Raw genomic sequence first — 17187 nt, 5'->3', positions numbered from 1 at the left:
CATCCCCCGTCATCTCCAACTGGCTATCAGAAACGACGAGGAACTGAACAAACTCCTCTCCGGTGTTACCATTGCCCAGGGTGGTGTACTGCCAAACATCCAGGCCGTTCTCCTGCCCAAGAAGACCCAGAAGGCTGCCAAATAAACAGTTTAGTTCGCTGAACTATCATATACAACGGCCCTTTTCAGGGCCACCAAATTTTTTCAAAAAGATTCTTATGTTGGTATGTTATGCACAAACAAAGAGAACAAAAATAAGCTAGCTATAACCTTACCCCTCACTAATACTTCTTTTTTTTTTTCTTTTTTTTTTTAATTTCAAAATCTTTAAAGTGTGTTTACCCCTCACATAAATCATGAAATAAAAAAAAAAATATGAACAGTTTACATTATAATATGTGGAAAGGTCGTGCAGTTTGTTGCTTTGAAAGCGGATAGGGAAACTAGGTGTGTAGGATGTATAAAGAGTACATATTTTGATTTAAAGTTGATTCACAACTATACTGGCATGGTATAATATTGTCCCAACTTACCCGTCCTACTTAGAAAAACACCACAAGTAGTCATTTAATCATTTTACATCCACCAATCTCTCCCTCCTCGCCCACATAAAAGAAATAAAATAAAACCAAACAACAAAAATAAAGGGGAAAAAAAGCCAAGGAGGGGTTTGTATATATCACATCTACCAAGTTTTTTTTTTTGGGCTGAATATGGATGTAAAATTGATAAATTTACATGCGGCCAGCAAGCAAATGTATTGTGCATGCAGCTAATAAAAAAATCTTACTTAGACTCCGGTGTTCTTAACCAGCTAGGAGTATAAGAAATAAATGTAATGAATTATAAATATTGCAGATTACATCAAATGAAAATATAAATATTTGAAAAATGTACGACAAAAATATAACTGCTATGGCATGCATTTATTTCCTTTTTTTTCAAATAAAGATACATGTATGAAAAGGACAGAACAAAAACTTTAGTTGGTATTTTTATGGATGTTAGGTGCATTATTTTTTTTCTATTGTCTTTACTGATTTGTCATTAAATATGCTTGTTAAATAAAAATATAGAGAACTTTTTTTTATCAAAAGAATTGCAAGTTTCTTCCTTCTTTCTTTTTTTCTTTCTTGCAACAAATCAAAACCAGTTTTGAATTATATCTAGTATCATTCAACATTGCCAAAACATACACATTTATAATTAAGCAAATATTCTAGAGACTAAAAATGACACAAGCCAAGATTTATTGATTTCGTCTGCAATATTGTCATAATTTTCATATATTTGGCATATCACTCTCCAAGCTCTACCATCAAACAAAAAATGGATTGAAATTTTCTTCACTTTTTAACCAATCAAATGTTGTTATTATTGACCAATCGCAATCAGTTTTATTGATATTAGCGACCAATAAATTTCTCGTTTTCAAATAGTGCGGGCTAACAAAAATAACCTCTTGTCGTTCCAGTAAAATTATCCCTGTGTAAGATTTTGAAATCGCACATCGTTCGAAATGGCTCGTACAAAGCAGACCGCACGTAAATCTACTGGAGGTAAAGCTCCAAGAAAACAACTTGCCACCAAGGCCGCTCGTAAGAGCGCACCTGCCACTGGTGGAGTCAAGAAACCACACAGATACAGGCCTGGAACTGTCGCCCTTAGAGAAATCAGGAGATACCAGAAGAGCACCGAGCTCCTCATCAGAAAACTCCCATTCCAGAGATTAGTCAGAGAAATCGCCCAGGACTTCAAAACTGATCTCAGATTCCAGAGCTCTGCCGTTATGGCACTTCAGGAAGCCAGTGAAGCTTACTTGGTTGGACTTTTCGAAGACACCAACTTGTGTGCTATCCACGCCAAGAGAGTCACCATTATGCCAAAGGACATCCAATTGGCCCGTAGAATCCGTGGAGAACGTGCTTAAGATGTGACTTGTCACAGATAACAAACGGCCCTTTTAAGGGCCACCTAAACTTTTCAAAAAGATTCTTAAATTGCTAGTTACAGAAGTATATGCATGTATTAGACTACTTCGTAGTCTATGATAAATTATTCTAGGCCATTATTCTATATATACCATACTATTTTGTATACGCATGAATTACAACCCCTCTTTTTCCTTGTAATTCCAACCTCATATCCTTTACAATTTATGATATATGTACTACTTTGTCAAATCAAAACGCATACTGGCTGCACCTCTATCAACCTATGTGTGCAAATCAACACACAAATGTATGTACATGTATAGTAGAACCCTTTATAAACTAGTCATCATTCTGTGAATACTACCTACCCACCTGTTACTTTCAAGATACACAGGACAGAGGTAATGCCAAAACTTCTATGCACTATACACTCATTACTGCAACCTGATAATTTTTATTCACAGTGTCAACTTCACTTATATTGGTAAAAGCAAATTAGTAACTTTGTCCTGATCACTCATACTACAATTATAATATTTTACACGCAACATTCATATTGTCCTACACTTTCAAGATGCACAGTAATATAGAATTTAGAACAACAGAGTGAATGTACTATAAAAGAATATATATCTACTTAAGAAACTATTACAAAATTTAGATGTTTTTTGAGGACTCATACGTGTATGGCAATTCTTGAATTATTCATCTTTCAAAATGTTTTACAATCCCTACTCTTTGGTTACAATTACACAGGGTGCAATTTTTAACTTATGAGATTGAATAATATGCCAGCCCTCCACCAAAAACTTACTTATACATATAAATGTATACCATTTACAAGAATCTTGAAAAGTGTAGAGATGAAATATCCTTTATAATGTTATGAATTTCAAAGTTATTGTGCAATCATATAGCCAGAAATATTCACTTCATGACAGAAAGTTCTCCCCAAAAAGGGTGTTTCTTTTGACATCATAATGAAACTCGGTTTACATCATGTCCTTTTTCTATCTAAATATGGAAAATTTGTTCCATATATGAGAAATTATGAGTCTTCTTCACTTACTTGCATATTAGTAGGGTTTGCCCAACAAATAACACATTATTCATCCTTTTTACCATTTTTTTTTTTTTTTTTTTATCTCTGATCATGAGATGAATATTAGTCTCTCCACAAATTAATTCCCATCTCAAAAATTCTGTACAAGTTATTCATAATTTTAGTAGAAGATGTGGTGGTTATTTGTCAAAGATGATAATTTGAGTCTCTTGTTTCTCAGGAAATTCTTAATCATTTTATTTTATTCCCTATTAATTACTAACAATATTCTTATTACAGCTTTAACAATTAAAAATATCATACTCTCTGCATGATCCAAGTTGTGAATTCCATTACTACCAAGCTATAGGCCCGTAACAAATGTCAATATTTTAAAAATGTTAGCAATATATATATATATTTCTTTCATAAAAGTGAAAACATAACTTTCCCCACCATCAACAGAATAATTTCCAAAATTATCATTTTCAGCTTTTTGTGTCATTTCAAGTTTAGGAAAGTTGGTTGGATGTGTAAAGGTTGTCATTTTTGTAATAGTACATATCTGTTTATTTCAAGGCAAATCTTTTCATTTTAAATTATGTGTCTTTCATATAAATTATTGTGCAATAAATTGCATGCATGGGCTAGTACTACATGCACTTAATTTTCTTAATTTTAGATCCTTACCACGTTTTATTTATTCAATAAAAGATCTCATATTATTTCCTCGAATACTTTTGCAAAATATCTATATTTGATCACGAGAAGGAGATAATTTTACACCCCCCTTTTTTTTGACAGACTCTGTCAGTACATTGAACTATCTTTCTTCAAGTTATTACCCAATGAAAAATAAGCTTACTAAAATTCAGGAAGCTTTCTATCACGGTCGCGTAATTTGTATTTAAACTGATTTTTCCACCGACAACTTCATTCTACTGCTTAAATATAATCAGTACAATATGTCAGGACGTGGTAAAGGAGGTAAAGGACTTGGAAAAGGAGGCGCCAAGCGTCACAGGAAGGTGTTGCGTGATAACATCCAGGGTATCACTAAACCAGCTATCCGTCGTCTTGCACGAAGAGGTGGTGTCAAACGTATCTCTGGACTCATCTATGAAGAGACCCGTGGTGTTTTGAAAGTTTTCTTGGAAAATGTTATCCGTGATGCCGTCACCTACACTGAGCATGCCAAGAGGAAAACTGTCACAGCCATGGACGTTGTCTACGCTTTGAAGAGACAAGGACGTACCCTCTACGGATTCGGAGGTTAAACAGTTTGCCTGTATAACAATAACAACGGCCCTTTTCAGGGCCACCAAATTTTTTCAAAAAGATTCTTAAGTTGATATGTTATCAAGCAACTACAAAGTAGTAGCATATCCCTAAATTGATTGAAGAACGTGTTTTCAAGCAATCGCTATTAACATTGACCAATACAATTAAGAAAAAAAAAAAAAAAATACAAATGAAAAGAAAGTGTAATTAAAATGACACGAGTCACTCTGAATTCTCGTACACAAATAACAAAACTTGAAACTGCCATTGCAAGAACTTGAAATCCCCACACAATGTGCATTCTGGTCTTATAATAAAAGACACATCAAACCGAATACGAGGTGTTTTATGCAGCGAAAAGAAATGCCTGTTTGTGTGCATATAAAAAAAAAAAAAAAAAAAAAAAAAAATTACTATACAAGTCATTGCTTTTAATAAGCATAGGAAAAATATCATTTTTGTTGTTTGTTTTTTTTTTACTTGGATGGGTGTACGTATATCTTTTTTATGCTGTATTTCTTCACATTAATATCGGGAAGTGGACAAGACAATTATTGTGCTAGTAACTATATATATATATCTGTGTGTGTGTGAGTATTTTGTAACACACCAACATAAGAATCTTTTTGAAAAATTTTGGTGGCCCTGAAAAGGGCCGTTGAATATTAGACTGCTACTGCAAGTTTACTTGCTGCTGGTGTATTTGGTGACAGCTTTGGTACCCTCGCTGACAGCGTGCTTGGCCAATTCTCCTGGGAGGAGGAGACGGACAGCGGTCTGGATCTCCCGAGATGTGATAGTAGATCTCTTGTTGTAGTGAGCCAGTCTGGAAGCTTCGGCGGCAATTCTCTCGAAAATGTCGTTGACGAAACTGTTCATGATAGACATAGCTTTTGAAGATACACCAGTATCTGGGTGGACCTGTCGGAGAACTTTGTAGATGTAGATTCCGTATGATTCCCTTCTTCTCCTCTTCCTCTTCTTGTCACCTCCGGCCCGTGCGGCCTTAGCCTTGGTGACGGCCTTTTTGGCGCCTTTAGAACCTGTAGCTTTTGGTGGCATGTTTACCCTCTGACGATAATTCAGTGAATAATAATGTTCGCTTAGACAAAAATCAATTTAAATGAAATAGGTGGATTGAAAAGTTTTCATAAACGCGAACCTCGCCGAAAGCACCCTACAGTTGCACGGCCAAACTAGTCAACACAAGCACGCCGGCGATTGGTGTTTTAATCGTCGGTTTGTTCAATCCGTTTGAGTGGTATAAAAGGCTAGATTTGCCGTTTCAGGTTTTATTATTATTTGTTTGAAATTACCGAACAAGTCATATCACAATGTCTGGACGTGGAAAGGGAGGAAAAGCTAAATCCAAGGCCAAAAGCAGGTCGTCCCGTGCTGGACTTCAGTTCCCAGTCGGTCGTATCCACAGACTTTTGAGGAAAGGCAACTATGCCGAGAGAGTAGGTGCTGGAGCCCCAGTCTACCTCGCTGCTGTTCTGGAATACTTGGCCGCTGAAGTTTTGGAATTGGCAGGTAACGCCGCCCGTGACAACAAGAAGAGCAGAATCATCCCCCGTCATCTCCAACTGGCTATCAGAAACGACGAGGAACTGAACAAACTCCTCTCCGGTGTTACCATTGCCCAGGGTGGTGTACTGCCAAACATCCAGGCCGTTCTCCTGCCCAAGAAGACCCAGAAGGCTGCCAAATAAACAGTTTAGTTCGCTGAACTATCATATACAACGGCCCTTTTCAGGGCCACCAAATTTTTTCAAAAAGATTCTTATGTTGGTATGTTATGCACAAACAAAGAGAACAAAAATAAGCTAGCTATAACCTTACCCCTCACTAATACTTCTTTTTTTTTTCTTTTTTTTTTTTTAATTTCAAAATCTTTAAAGTGTGTTTACCCCTCACATAAATCATGAAATAAAAAAAAAAATATGAACAGTTTACATTATAATATGTGGAAAGGTCGTGCAGTTTGTTGCTTTGAAAGCGGATAGGGAAACTAGGTGTGTAGGATGTATAAAGAGTACATATTTTGATTTAAAGTTGATTCACAACTATACTGGCATGGTATAATATTGTCCCAACTTACCCGTCCTACTTAGAAAAACACCACAAGTAGTCATTTAATCATTTTACATCCACCAATCTCTCCCTCCTCGCCCACATAAAAGAAATAAAATAAAACAAACAACAAAAATAAAGGGGAAAAAAAGCCAAGGAGGGGTTTGTATATATCACATCTACCAAGTTTTTTTTTTTGGGCTGAATATGGATGTAAAATTGATAAATTTACATGCGGCCAGCAAGCAAATGTATTGTGCATGCAGCTAATAAAAAAATCTTACTTAGACTCCGGTGTTCTTAACCAGCTAGGAGTATAAGAAATAAATGTAATGAATTATAAATATTGCAGATTACATCAAATGAAAATATAAATATTTGAAAAATGTACGACAAAAATATAACTGCTATGGCATGCATTTATTTCCTTTTTTTTCAAATAAAGATACATGTATGAAAAGGACAGAACAAAAACTTTAGTTGGTATTTTTATGGATGTTAGGTGCATTATTTTTTTCTATTGTCTTTACTGATTTGTCATTAAATATGCTTGTTAAATAAAAAAATTGAGAACTTTTTTTTATCAAAAGAATTGCAAGTTTCTTCCTTCTTTCTTTTTTTCTTTCTTGCAACAAATCATAACCAGTTTTGAATTATATCTAGTATCATTCAACATTGCCAAAACATACATACACATTTATAATTAAGCAAATATTCTAGAGACTAAAAATGACACAAGCCAAGATTTATTGATTTCGTCTGCAATATTGTCATAATTTTCATATATTTGGCATATCACTCTCCAAGCTCTACCATCAAACAAAAAATGGATTGAAATTTTCTTCACTTTTTAACCAATCAAATGTTGTTATTATTGACCAATCGCAATCAGTTTTATTGATATTAGCGACCAATAAATTTCTCGTTTTCAAATAGTGCGGGCTAACAAAAATAACCTCTTGTCGTTCCAGTAAAATTATCCCTGTGTAAGATTTTGAAATCGCACATCGTTCGAAATGGCTCGTACAAAGCAGACCGCACGTAAATCTACTGGAGGTAAAGCTCCAAGAAAACAACTTGCCACCAAGGCCGCTCGTAAGAGCGCACCTGCCACTGGTGGAGTCAAGAAACCACACAGATACAGGCCTGGAACTGTCGCCCTTAGAGAAATCAGGAGATACCAGAAGAGCACCGAGCTCCTCATCAGAAAACTCCCATTCCAGAGATTAGTCAGAGAAATCGCCCAGGACTTCAAAACTGATCTCAGATTCCAGAGCTCTGCCGTTATGGCACTTCAGGAAGCCAGTGAAGCTTACTTGGTTGGACTTTTCGAAGACACCAACTTGTGTGCTATCCACGCCAAGAGAGTCACCATTATGCCAAAGGACATCCAATTGGCCCGTAGAATCCGTGGAGAACGTGCTTAAGATGTGACTTGTCACAGATAACAAACGGCCCTTTTAAGGGCCACCTAAACTTTTCAAAAAGATTCTTAAATTGCTAGTTACAGAAGTATATGCATGTATTAGACTACTTCGTAGTCTATGATAAATTATTCTAGGCCATTATTCTATATATACCATACTATTTTGTATACGCATGAATTACAACCCCTCTTTTTCCTTGTAATTCCAACCTCATATCCTTTACAATTTATGATATATGTACTACTTTGTCAAATCAAAACGCATACTGGCTGCACCTCTATCAACCTATGTGTGCAAATCAACACACAAATGTATGTACATGTATAGTAGAACCCTTTATAAACTAGTCATCATTCTGTGAATACTACCTACCCACCTGTTACTTTCAAGATACACAGGACAGAGGTAATGCCAAAACTTCTATGCACTATACACTCATTACTGCAACCTGATAATTTTTATTCACAGTGTCAACTTCACTTATATTGGTAAAAGCAAATTAGTAACTTTGTCCTGATCACTCATACTACAATTATAATATTTTACACGCAACATTCATATTGTCCTACACTTTCAAGATGCACAGTAATATAGAATTTAGAACAACAGAGTGAATGTACTATAAAAGAATATATATCTACTTAAGAAACTATTACAAAATTTAGATGTTTTTTGAGGACTCATACGTGTATGGCAATTCTTGAATTATTCATCTTTCAAAATGTTTTACAATCCCTACTCTTTGGTTACAATTACACAGGGTGCAATTTTTAACTTATGAGATTGAATAATATGCCAGCCCTCCACCAAAAACTTACTTATACATATAAATGTATACCATTTACAAGAATCTTGAAAAGTGTAGAGATGAAATATCCTTTATAATGTTATGAATTTCAAAGTTATTGTGCAATCATATAGCCAGAAATATTCACTTCATGACAGAAAGTTCTCCCCAAAAAGGGTGTTTCTTTTGACATCATAATGAAACTCGGTTTACATCATGTCCTTTTTCTATCTAAATATGGAAAATTTGTTCCATATATGAGAAATTATGAGTCTTCTTCACTTACTTGCATATTAGTAGGGTTTGCCCAACAAATAACGCATTATTCATCCTTTTTACCATTTTTTTTTTTTTTTTTTATCTCTGATCATGAGATGAATATTAGTCTCTCCACAAATTAATTCCCATCTCAAAAATTCTGTACAAGTTATTCATAATTTTAGTAGAAGATGTGGTGGTTATTTGTCAAAGATGATAATTTGAGTCTCTTGTTTCTCAGGAAATTCTTAATCATTTTATTTTATTCCCTATTAATTACTAACAATATTCTTATTACAGCTTTAACAATTAAAAATATCATACTCTCTGCATGATCCAAGTTGTGAATTCCATTACTACCAAGCTATAGGCCCGTAACAAATGTCAATATTTTAAAAATGTTAGCAATATATATATATATTTCTTTCATAAAAGTGAAAACATAACTTTCCCCACCATCAACAGAATAATTTCCAAAATTATCATTTTCAGCTTTTTGTGTCATTTCAAGTTTAGGAAAGTTGGTTGGATGTGTAAAGGTTGTCATTTTTGTAATAGTACATATCTGTTTATTTCAAGGCATTTCTTTTCATTTTAAATTATGTGTCTTTCATATAAATTATTGTGCAATAAATTGCATGCATGGGCTAGTACTACATGCACTTAATTTTCTTAATTTTAGATCCTTACCACGTTTTATTTATTCAATAAAAGATCTCATATTATTTCCTCGAATACTTTTGCAAAATATCTATATTTGATCATGAGAAGGAGATAATTTTACACCCCCCTTTTTTTTGACAGACTCTGTCAGTACATTGAACTATCCCTCTTCAAGTTATTACCCAATGAAAAATAAGCTTACTAAAATTCAGGAAGCTTTCTATCACGGTCGCGTAATTTGTATTTAAACTGATTTTTCCACCGACAACTTCATTCTACTGCTTAAATATAATCAGTACAATATGTCAGGACGTGGTAAAGGAGGTAAAGGACTTGGAAAAGGAGGCGCCAAGCGTCACAGGAAGGTGTTGCGTGATAACATCCAGGGTATCACTAAACCAGCTATCCGTCGTCTTGCACGAAGAGGTGGTGTCAAACGTATCTCTGGACTCATCTATGAAGAGACCCGTGGTGTTTTGAAAGTTTTCTTGGAAAATGTTATCCGTGATGCCGTCACCTACACTGAGCATGCCAAGAGGAAAACTGTCACAGCCATGGACGTTGTCTACGCTTTGAAGAGACAAGGACGTACCCTCTACGGATTCGGAGGTTAAACAGTTTGCCTGTATAACAATAACAACGGCCCTTTTCAGGGCCACCAAATTTTTTCAAAAAGATTCTTAAGTTGATATGTTATCAAGCAACTACAAAGTAGTAGCATATCCCTAAATTGATTGAAGAACGTGTTTTCAAGCAATCGCTATTAACATTGACCAATACAATTAAGAAAAAAAAAAAAAAAATACAAATGAAAAGAAAGTGTAATTAAAATGACACGAGTCACTCTGAATTCTCGCACACAAATAACAAAACTTGAAACTGCCATTGCAAGAACTTGAAATCCCCACTCAATGTGCATTCTGGTCTTATAATAAAAGACACATCAAACTGAATACGAGGTGTTTTATGCAGCGAAAAGAAATGCCTGTTTGTGTGCATATAAAAAAAAAAAAAAAAAAAAAAAAAAATTACTATACAAGTCATTGCTTGTAATAAGCATAGGAAAAATATCATTTTTGTTGTTTGTTTGTTTTTACTTGGATGGGTGTACGTATATCTTTGTTATGCTGTATTTCTTCACATTAATATCGGGAAGTGGGCAAGACAATTATTGTGCTAGTAACTATATATATGTGTGTGTGTGTGTGTGTGAGTATTTTGTAACACACCAACATAAGAATCTTTTTGAAAAATTTTGGTGGCCCTGAAAAGGGCCGTTGAATATTAGACTGCTACTGCAAGTTTACTTGCTGCTGGTGTATTTGGTGACAGCTTTGGTACCCTCGCTGACAGCGTGCTTGGCCAATTCTCCTGGGAGGAGGAGACGGACAGCGGTCTGGATCTCCCGAGATGTGATAGTAGATCTCTTGTTGTAGTGAGCCAGTCTGGAAGCTTCGGCGGCAATTCTCTCGAAAATGTCGTTGACGAAACTGTTCATGATAGACATAGCTTTTGAAGATACACCAGTATCTGGGTGGACCTGTCGGAGAACTTTGTAGATGTAGATTCCGTATGATTCCCTTCTTCTCCTCTTCCTCTTCTTGTCACCTCCGGCCCGTGCGGCCTTAGCCTTGGTGACGGCCTTTTTGGCGCCTTTAGAACCTGTAGCTTTTGGTGGCATGTTTACCCTCTGACGATAATTCAGTGAATAATAATGTTCGCTTAGACAAAAATCAATTTAAATGAAATAGGTGGATTGAAAAGTTTTCATAAACGCGAACCTCGCCGAAAGCACCCTACAGTTGCACGGCCAAACTAGTCAACACAAGCCCGCCGGCGATTGGTGTTTTAATCGTCGGTTTGTTCAATCCGTTTGAGTGGTATAAAAGGCTAGATTTGCCGTTTCAGGTTTTATTATTATTTGTTTGAAATTACCGAACAAGTCATATCACAATGTCTGGACGTGGAAAGGGAGGAAAAGCTAAATCCAAGGCCAAAAGCAGGTCGTCCCGTGCTGGACTTCAGTTCCCAGTCGGTCGTATCCACAGACTTTTGAGGAAAGGCAACTATGCCGAGAGAGTAGGTGCTGGAGCCCCAGTCTACCTCGCTGCTGTTCTGGAATACTTGGCCGCTGAAGTTTTGGAATTGGCAGGTAACGCCGCCCGTGACAACAAGAAGAGCAGAATCATCCCCCGTCATCTCCAACTGGCTATCAGAAACGACGAGGAACTGAACAAACTCCTCTCCGGTGTTACCATTGCCCAGGGTGGTGTACTGCCAAACATCCAGGCCGTTCTCCTGCCCAAGAAGACCCAGAAGGCTGCCAAATAAACAGTTTAGTTCGCTGAACTATCATATACAACGGCCCTTTTCAGGGCCACCAAATTTTTTCAAAAAGATTCTTATGTTGGTATGTTATGCACAAACAAAGAGAACAAAAATAAGCTAGCTATAACCTTACCCCTCACTAATACTTCTTTTTTTTTTCTTTTTTTTTTTTTAATTTCAAAATCTTTAAAGTGTGTTTACCCCTCACATAAATCATGAAATAAAAAAAAAAATATGAACAGTTTACATTATAATATGTGGAAAGGTCGTGCAGTTTGTTGCTTTGAAAGCGGATAGGGAAACTAGGTGTGTAGGATGTATAAAGAGTACATATTTTGATTTAAAGTTGATTCACAACTATACTGGCATGGTATAATATTGTCCCAACTTACCCGTCCTACTTAGAAAAACACCACAAGTAGTCATTTAATCATTTTACATCCACCAATCTCTCCCTCCTCGCCCACATAAAAGAAATAAAATAAAACAAACAACAAAAATAAAGGGGAAAAAAAGCCAAGGAGGGGTTTGTATATATCACATCTACCAAGTTTTTTTTTTTGGGCTGAATATGGATGTAAAATTGATAAATTTACATGCGGCCAGCAAGCAAATGTATTGTGCATGCAGCTAATAAAAAAATCTTACTTAGACTCCGGTGTTCTTAACCAGCTAGGAGTGTAATAAATAAATATAATGAATTATAAATATTGCAGATTACATCAAATGAAAATATAAATATTTGAAAAATGTACGACAAAAATATAACTGCTATGGCATGCATTTATTTCCTTTTTTTTCAAATAAAGATACATGTATGAAAAGGACAGAACAAAAACTTTAGTTGGTATTTTTATGGATGTTAGGTGCATTATTTTTTTTCTATTGTCTTTACTGATTTGTCATTAAATATGCTTGTTAAATAAAAATATAGAGAACTTTTTTTTATCAAAAGAATTGCAAGTTTCTTCCTTCTTTCTTTTTTTCTTTCTTGCAACAAATCAAAACCAGTTTTGAATTATATCTAGTATCATTCAACATTGCCAAAACATACACATTTATAATTAAGCAAATATTCTAGAGACTAAAAATGACACAAGCCAAGATTTATTGATTTCGTCTGCAATATTGTCATAATTTTCATATATTTGGCATATCACTCTCCAAGCTCTACCATCAAACAAAAAATGGATTGAAATTTTCTTCACTTTTTAACCAATCAAATGTTGTTATTATTGACCAATCGCAATCAGTTTTATTGATATTAGCGACCAATAAATTTCTCGTTTTCAAATAGTGCGGGCTAACAAAAATAACCTCTTGTCGTTCCAGTAAAATTATCCCTGTGTAAGATTTTGAAATCGCACATCGTTCGAAATGGCTCGTACAAAGCAGACCGCACGTAAATCTACTGGAGGTAAAGCTCCAAGAAAACAACTTGCCACCAAGGCCGCTCGTAAGAGCGCACCTGCCACTGGTGGAGTCAAGAAACCACACAGATACAGGCCTGGAACTGTCGCCCTTAGAGAAATCAGGAGATACCAGAAGAGCACCGAGCTCCTCATCAGAAAACTCCCATTCCAGAGATTAGTCAGAGAAATCGCCCAGGACTTCAAAACTGATCTCAGATTCCAGAGCTCTGCCGTTATGGCACTTCAGGAAGCCAGTGAAGCTTACTTGGTTGGACTTTTCGAAGACACCAACTTGTGTGCTATCCACGCCAAGAGAGTCACCATTATGCCAAAGGACATCCAATTGGCCCGTAGAATCCGTGGAGAACGTGCTTAAGATGTGACTTGTCACAGATAACAAACGGCCCTTTTAAGGGCCACCTAAACTTTTCAAAAAGATTCTTAAATTGCTAGTTACAGAAGTATATGCATGTATTAGACTACTTCGTAGTCTATGATAAATTATTCCAGGCCATTATTCTATATATACCATACTATTTTGTATACGCATGAATTACAACCCCTCTTTTTCCTTGTAATTCCAACCACATATCCTTTACAATTTATGATATATGTACTACTTTGTCAAATCAAAACGCATACTGGCTGCACCTCTATCAACCTATGTGTGCAAATCAACACACAAATGTATGTACATGTATAGTAGAACCCTTTATAAACTAGTCATCATTCTGTGAATACTACTCACCCACCTGTTACTTTCAAGATACACAGAACAGAGGTAATGCCAAAACTTCTATGCACTATACACTCATTACTGCAACCTGATAATTTTTATTCACAGTGTCAACTTCACTTATATTGGTAAAAGCAAATTAGTAACTTTGTCCTGATCACTCATACTACAATTATAATATTTTACACGCAACATTCATATTGTCCTACACTTTCAAGATGCACAGTAATATAGAATTTAGAACAACAGAGTGAATGTACTATAAAAGAATATATATCTACTTAAGAAACTATTACAAAATTTAGATGTTTTTTGAGGACTCATACGTGTATGGCAATTCTTGAATTATTCATCTTTCAAAATGTTTTACAATCCCTACTCTTTGGTTACAATTACACAGGGTGCAATTTTTAACTTATGAGATTGAATAATATGCCAGCCCTCCACCAAAAACTTACTTATACATATAAATGTATACCATTTACAAGAATCTTGAAAAGTGTAGAGATGAAATATCCTTTATAATGTTATGAATTTCAAAGTTATTGTGCAATCATATAGCCAGAAATATTCACTTCATGACAGAAAGTTCTCCCCAAAAAGGGTGTTTCTTTTGACATCATAATGAAACTCGGTTTACATCATGTCCTTTTTCTATCTAAATATGGAAAATTTGTTCCATATATGAGAAATTATGAGTCTTCTTCACTTACTTGCATATTAGTAGGGTTTGCCCAACAAATAACGCATTATTCATCCTTTTTACCATTTTTTTTTTTTTTTTTTATCTCTGATCATGAGATGAATATTAGTCTCTCCACAAATTAATTCCCATCTCAAAAATTCTGTACAAGTTATTCATAATTTTAGTAGAAGATGTGGTGGTTATTTGTCAAAGATGATAATTTGAGTCTCTTGTTTCTCAGGAAATTCTTAATCATTTTATTTTATTCCCTATTAATTACTAACAATATTCTTATTACAGCTTTAACAATTAAAAATATCATACTCTCTGCATGATCCAAGTTGTGAATTCCATTACTACCAAGCTATAGGCCCGTAACAAATGTCAATATTTTAAAAATGTTAGCAATATATATATATATTTCTTTCATAAAAGTGAAAACATAACTTTCCCCACCATCAACAGAATAATTTCCAAAATTATCATTTTCAGCTTTTTGTGTCATTTCAAGTTTAGGAAAGTTGGTTGGATGTGTAAAGGTTGTCATTTTTGTAATAGTACATATCTGTTTATTTCAAGGCATTTCTTTTCATTTTAAATTATGTGTCTTTCATATAAATTATTGTGCAATAAATTGCATGCATGGGCTAGTACTACATGCACTTAATTTTCTTAATTTTAGATCCTTACCACGTTTTATTTATTCAATAAAAGATCTCATATTATTTCCTCGAATACTTTTGCAAAATATCTATATTTGATCATGAGAAGGAGATAATTTTACACCCCCCTTTTTTTTGACAGACTCTGTCAGTACATTGAACTATCCCTCTTCAAGTTATTACCCAATGAAAAATAAGCTTACTAAAATTCAGGAAGCTTTCTATCACGGTCGCGTAATTTGTATTTAAACTGATTTTTCCACCGACAACTTCATTCTACTGCTTAAATATAATCAGTACAATATGTCAGGACGTGGTAAAGGAGGTAAAGGACTTGGAAAAGGAGGCGCCAAGCGTCACAGGAAGGTGTTGCGTGATAACATCCAGGGTATCACTAAACCAGCTATCCGTCGTCTTGCACGAAGAGGTGGTGTCAAACGTATCTCTGGACTCATCTATGAAGAGACCCGTGGTGTTTTGAAAGTTTTCTTGGAAAATGTTATCCGTGATGCCGTCACCTACACTGAGCATGCCAAGAGGAAAACTGTCACAGCCATGGACGTTGTCTACGCTTTGAAGAGACAAGGACGTACCCTCTACGGATTCGGAGGTTAAACAGTTTGCCTGTATAACAATAACAACGGCCCTTTTCAGGGCCACCAAATTTTTTCAAAAAGATTCTTAAGTTGATATGTTATCAAGCAACTACAAAGTAGTAGCATATCCCTAAATTGATTGAAGAACGTGTTTTCAAGCAATCGCTATTAACATTGACCAATACAATTAAGAAAAAAAAAAAAAAAATACAAATGAAAAGAAAGTGTAATTAAAATGACACGAGTCACTCTGAATTCTCGTACACAAATAACAAAACTTGAAACTGCCATTGCAAGAACTTGAAATCCCCACACAATGTGCATTCTGGTCTTATAATAAAAGACACATCAAACCGAATACGAGGTGTTTTATGCAGCGAAAAGAAATGCCTGTTTGTGTGCATATAAAAAAAAAAAAAAAAAAAAAAAAAAATTACTATACAAGTCATTGCTTTTAATAAGCATAGGAAAAATATCATTTTTGTTGTTTGTTTTTTTTTTACTTGGATGGGTGTACGTATATCTTTTTTATGCTGTATTTCTTCACATTAATATCGGGAAGTGGACAAGACAATTATTGTGCTAGTAACTATATATATATATCTGTGTGTGTGTGAGTATTTTGTAACACACCAACATAAGAATCTTTTTGAAAAATTTTGGTGGCCCTGAAAAGGGCCGTTGAATATTAGACTGCTACTGCAAGTTTACTTGCTGCTGGTGTATTTGGTGACAGCTTTGGTACCCTCGCTGACAGCGTGCTTGGCCAATTCTCCTGGGAGGAGGAGACGGACAGCGGTCTGGATCTCCCGAGATGTGATAGTAGATCTCTTGTTGTAGTGAGCCAGTCTGGAAGCTTCGGCGGCAATTCTCTCGAAAATGTCGTTGACGAAACTGTTCATGATAGACATAGCTTTTGAAGATACACCAGTATCTGGGTGGACCTGTCGGAGAACTTTGTAGATGTAGATTCCGTATGATTCCCTTCTTCTCCTCTTCCTCTTCTTGTCACCTCCGGCCCGTGCGGCCTTAGCCTTGGTGACGGCCTTTTTGGCGCCTTTAGAACCTGTAGCTTTTGGTGGCATGTTTACCCTCTGACGATAATTCAGTGAATAATAATGTTCGCTTAGACAAAAATCAATTTAAATGAAATAGGTGGATTGAAAAGTTTTCATAAACGCGAACCTCGCCGAAAGCACCCTACAGTTGCACGGCCAAACTAGTCAACACAAGCCCGCCGGCGATTGGTGTTTTAATCGTCGGTTTGTTCAATCCGTTTGAGTGGTATAAAAGGCTAGATTTG

General features: G+C 35.5%; 6 protein-coding genes across 6 annotated transcripts; 4 read left to right on the top strand and 2 right to left on the bottom strand.

Moving 5' to 3' along the window:
• The first annotated feature begins 684 nt into the window (after positions 1-684).
• LOC148605176 (histone H3) lies at positions 685-2246 on the top strand. The gene has a single exon (XM_088548152.1). The coding sequence runs from the start codon at positions 1520-1522 to the stop codon at positions 1928-1930; it is 411 nt and encodes a 136-aa protein (XP_088404278.1). The 5' UTR covers positions 685-1519; the 3' UTR covers positions 1931-2246.
• Positions 2247-3643: 1397 nt separating this feature from the next.
• On the bottom strand, positions 3644-5418 carry LOC148605174 (histone H2B). The gene has a single exon (XM_088548154.1). It carries the CDS (start codon positions 5317-5319, stop codon positions 4942-4944), a length of 378 nt encoding a protein of 125 aa, XP_088404280.1. The 5' UTR covers positions 5320-5418; the 3' UTR covers positions 3644-4941.
• Positions 3942-4534, top strand: LOC148605175 (histone H4). Its single transcript, XM_088548155.1, has one exon. It carries the CDS (start codon positions 3942-3944, stop codon positions 4251-4253), a length of 312 nt encoding a protein of 103 aa, XP_088404281.1. The 3' UTR covers positions 4254-4534.
• Positions 5419-5591: 173 nt separating the features above from the next.
• LOC148605173 (histone H2A) lies at positions 5592-5969 on the top strand. Its single transcript, XM_088547552.1, has one exon. It carries the CDS (start codon positions 5592-5594, stop codon positions 5967-5969), a length of 378 nt encoding a protein of 125 aa, XP_088403678.1.
• A 3426-nt stretch (positions 5970-9395) lies between these two features.
• On the top strand, positions 9396-16184 carry LOC148605172 (uncharacterized). Its single transcript, XM_088547551.1, has 4 exons — positions 9396-10078; positions 11409-11736; positions 13153-13521; positions 15586-16184. Exons 1-4 carry the CDS (start codon positions 9768-9770, stop codon positions 15901-15903), a joined length of 1326 nt encoding a protein of 441 aa, XP_088403677.1. The 5' UTR covers positions 9396-9767; the 3' UTR covers positions 15904-16184.
• Positions 15303-17120, bottom strand: LOC148605171 (histone H2B). The gene has a single exon (XM_088548153.1). The coding sequence runs from the start codon at positions 16967-16969 to the stop codon at positions 16592-16594; it is 378 nt and encodes a 125-aa protein (XP_088404279.1). The 5' UTR covers positions 16970-17120; the 3' UTR covers positions 15303-16591.
• Between the last annotated feature and the right edge of the window lie 67 nt (positions 17121-17187).

Source organism: Perna viridis, chromosome 10, assembly GCF_037379345.1.
Source record: "Perna viridis isolate PV_CMFRI_1.1 ecotype Kerala chromosome 10, ASM3737934v1, whole genome shotgun sequence".
In the NCBI taxonomy this organism is placed as follows: Eukaryota; Metazoa; Mollusca; class Bivalvia; order Mytilida; family Mytilidae; genus Perna; species Perna viridis.
The sequence above is the reverse complement of the archived record's forward strand: the minus strand, read 5'-3'. Positions and strand labels throughout refer to the sequence as shown.

What these genes read in the sequence shown, in the direction of transcription:
- LOC148605172 (XM_088547551.1), top strand. Translation starts at nt 9,768, where the DNA reads ATGTCAGGACGTGGTAAAGGAGGTAAAGGACTTGGAAAAGGAGGCGCC. An exon ending in CTCTACGGATTCGGAGGTTA is followed by an intron (nt 10,079 to 11,408) that starts AACAGTTTGCCT and finishes TTACCGAACAAG; the next exon opens with TCATATCACAATGTCTGGAC. An exon ending in GTGCTATCCACGCCAAGAGA is followed by an intron (nt 13,522 to 15,585) that starts GTCACCATTATG and finishes AAATATAATCAG; the next exon opens with TACAATATGTCAGGACGTGG.
- LOC148605176 (XM_088548152.1), top strand. Translation starts at nt 1,520, where the DNA reads ATGGCTCGTACAAAGCAGACCGCACGTAAATCTACTGGAGGTAAAGCT.
- LOC148605175 (XM_088548155.1), top strand. Translation starts at nt 3,942, where the DNA reads ATGTCAGGACGTGGTAAAGGAGGTAAAGGACTTGGAAAAGGAGGCGCC.
- LOC148605174 (XM_088548154.1), bottom strand. Translation starts at nt 5,319, where the DNA reads ATGCCACCAAAAGCTACAGGTTCTAAAGGCGCCAAAAAGGCCGTCACC.
- LOC148605173 (XM_088547552.1), top strand. Translation starts at nt 5,592, where the DNA reads ATGTCTGGACGTGGAAAGGGAGGAAAAGCTAAATCCAAGGCCAAAAGC.
- LOC148605171 (XM_088548153.1), bottom strand. Translation starts at nt 16,969, where the DNA reads ATGCCACCAAAAGCTACAGGTTCTAAAGGCGCCAAAAAGGCCGTCACC.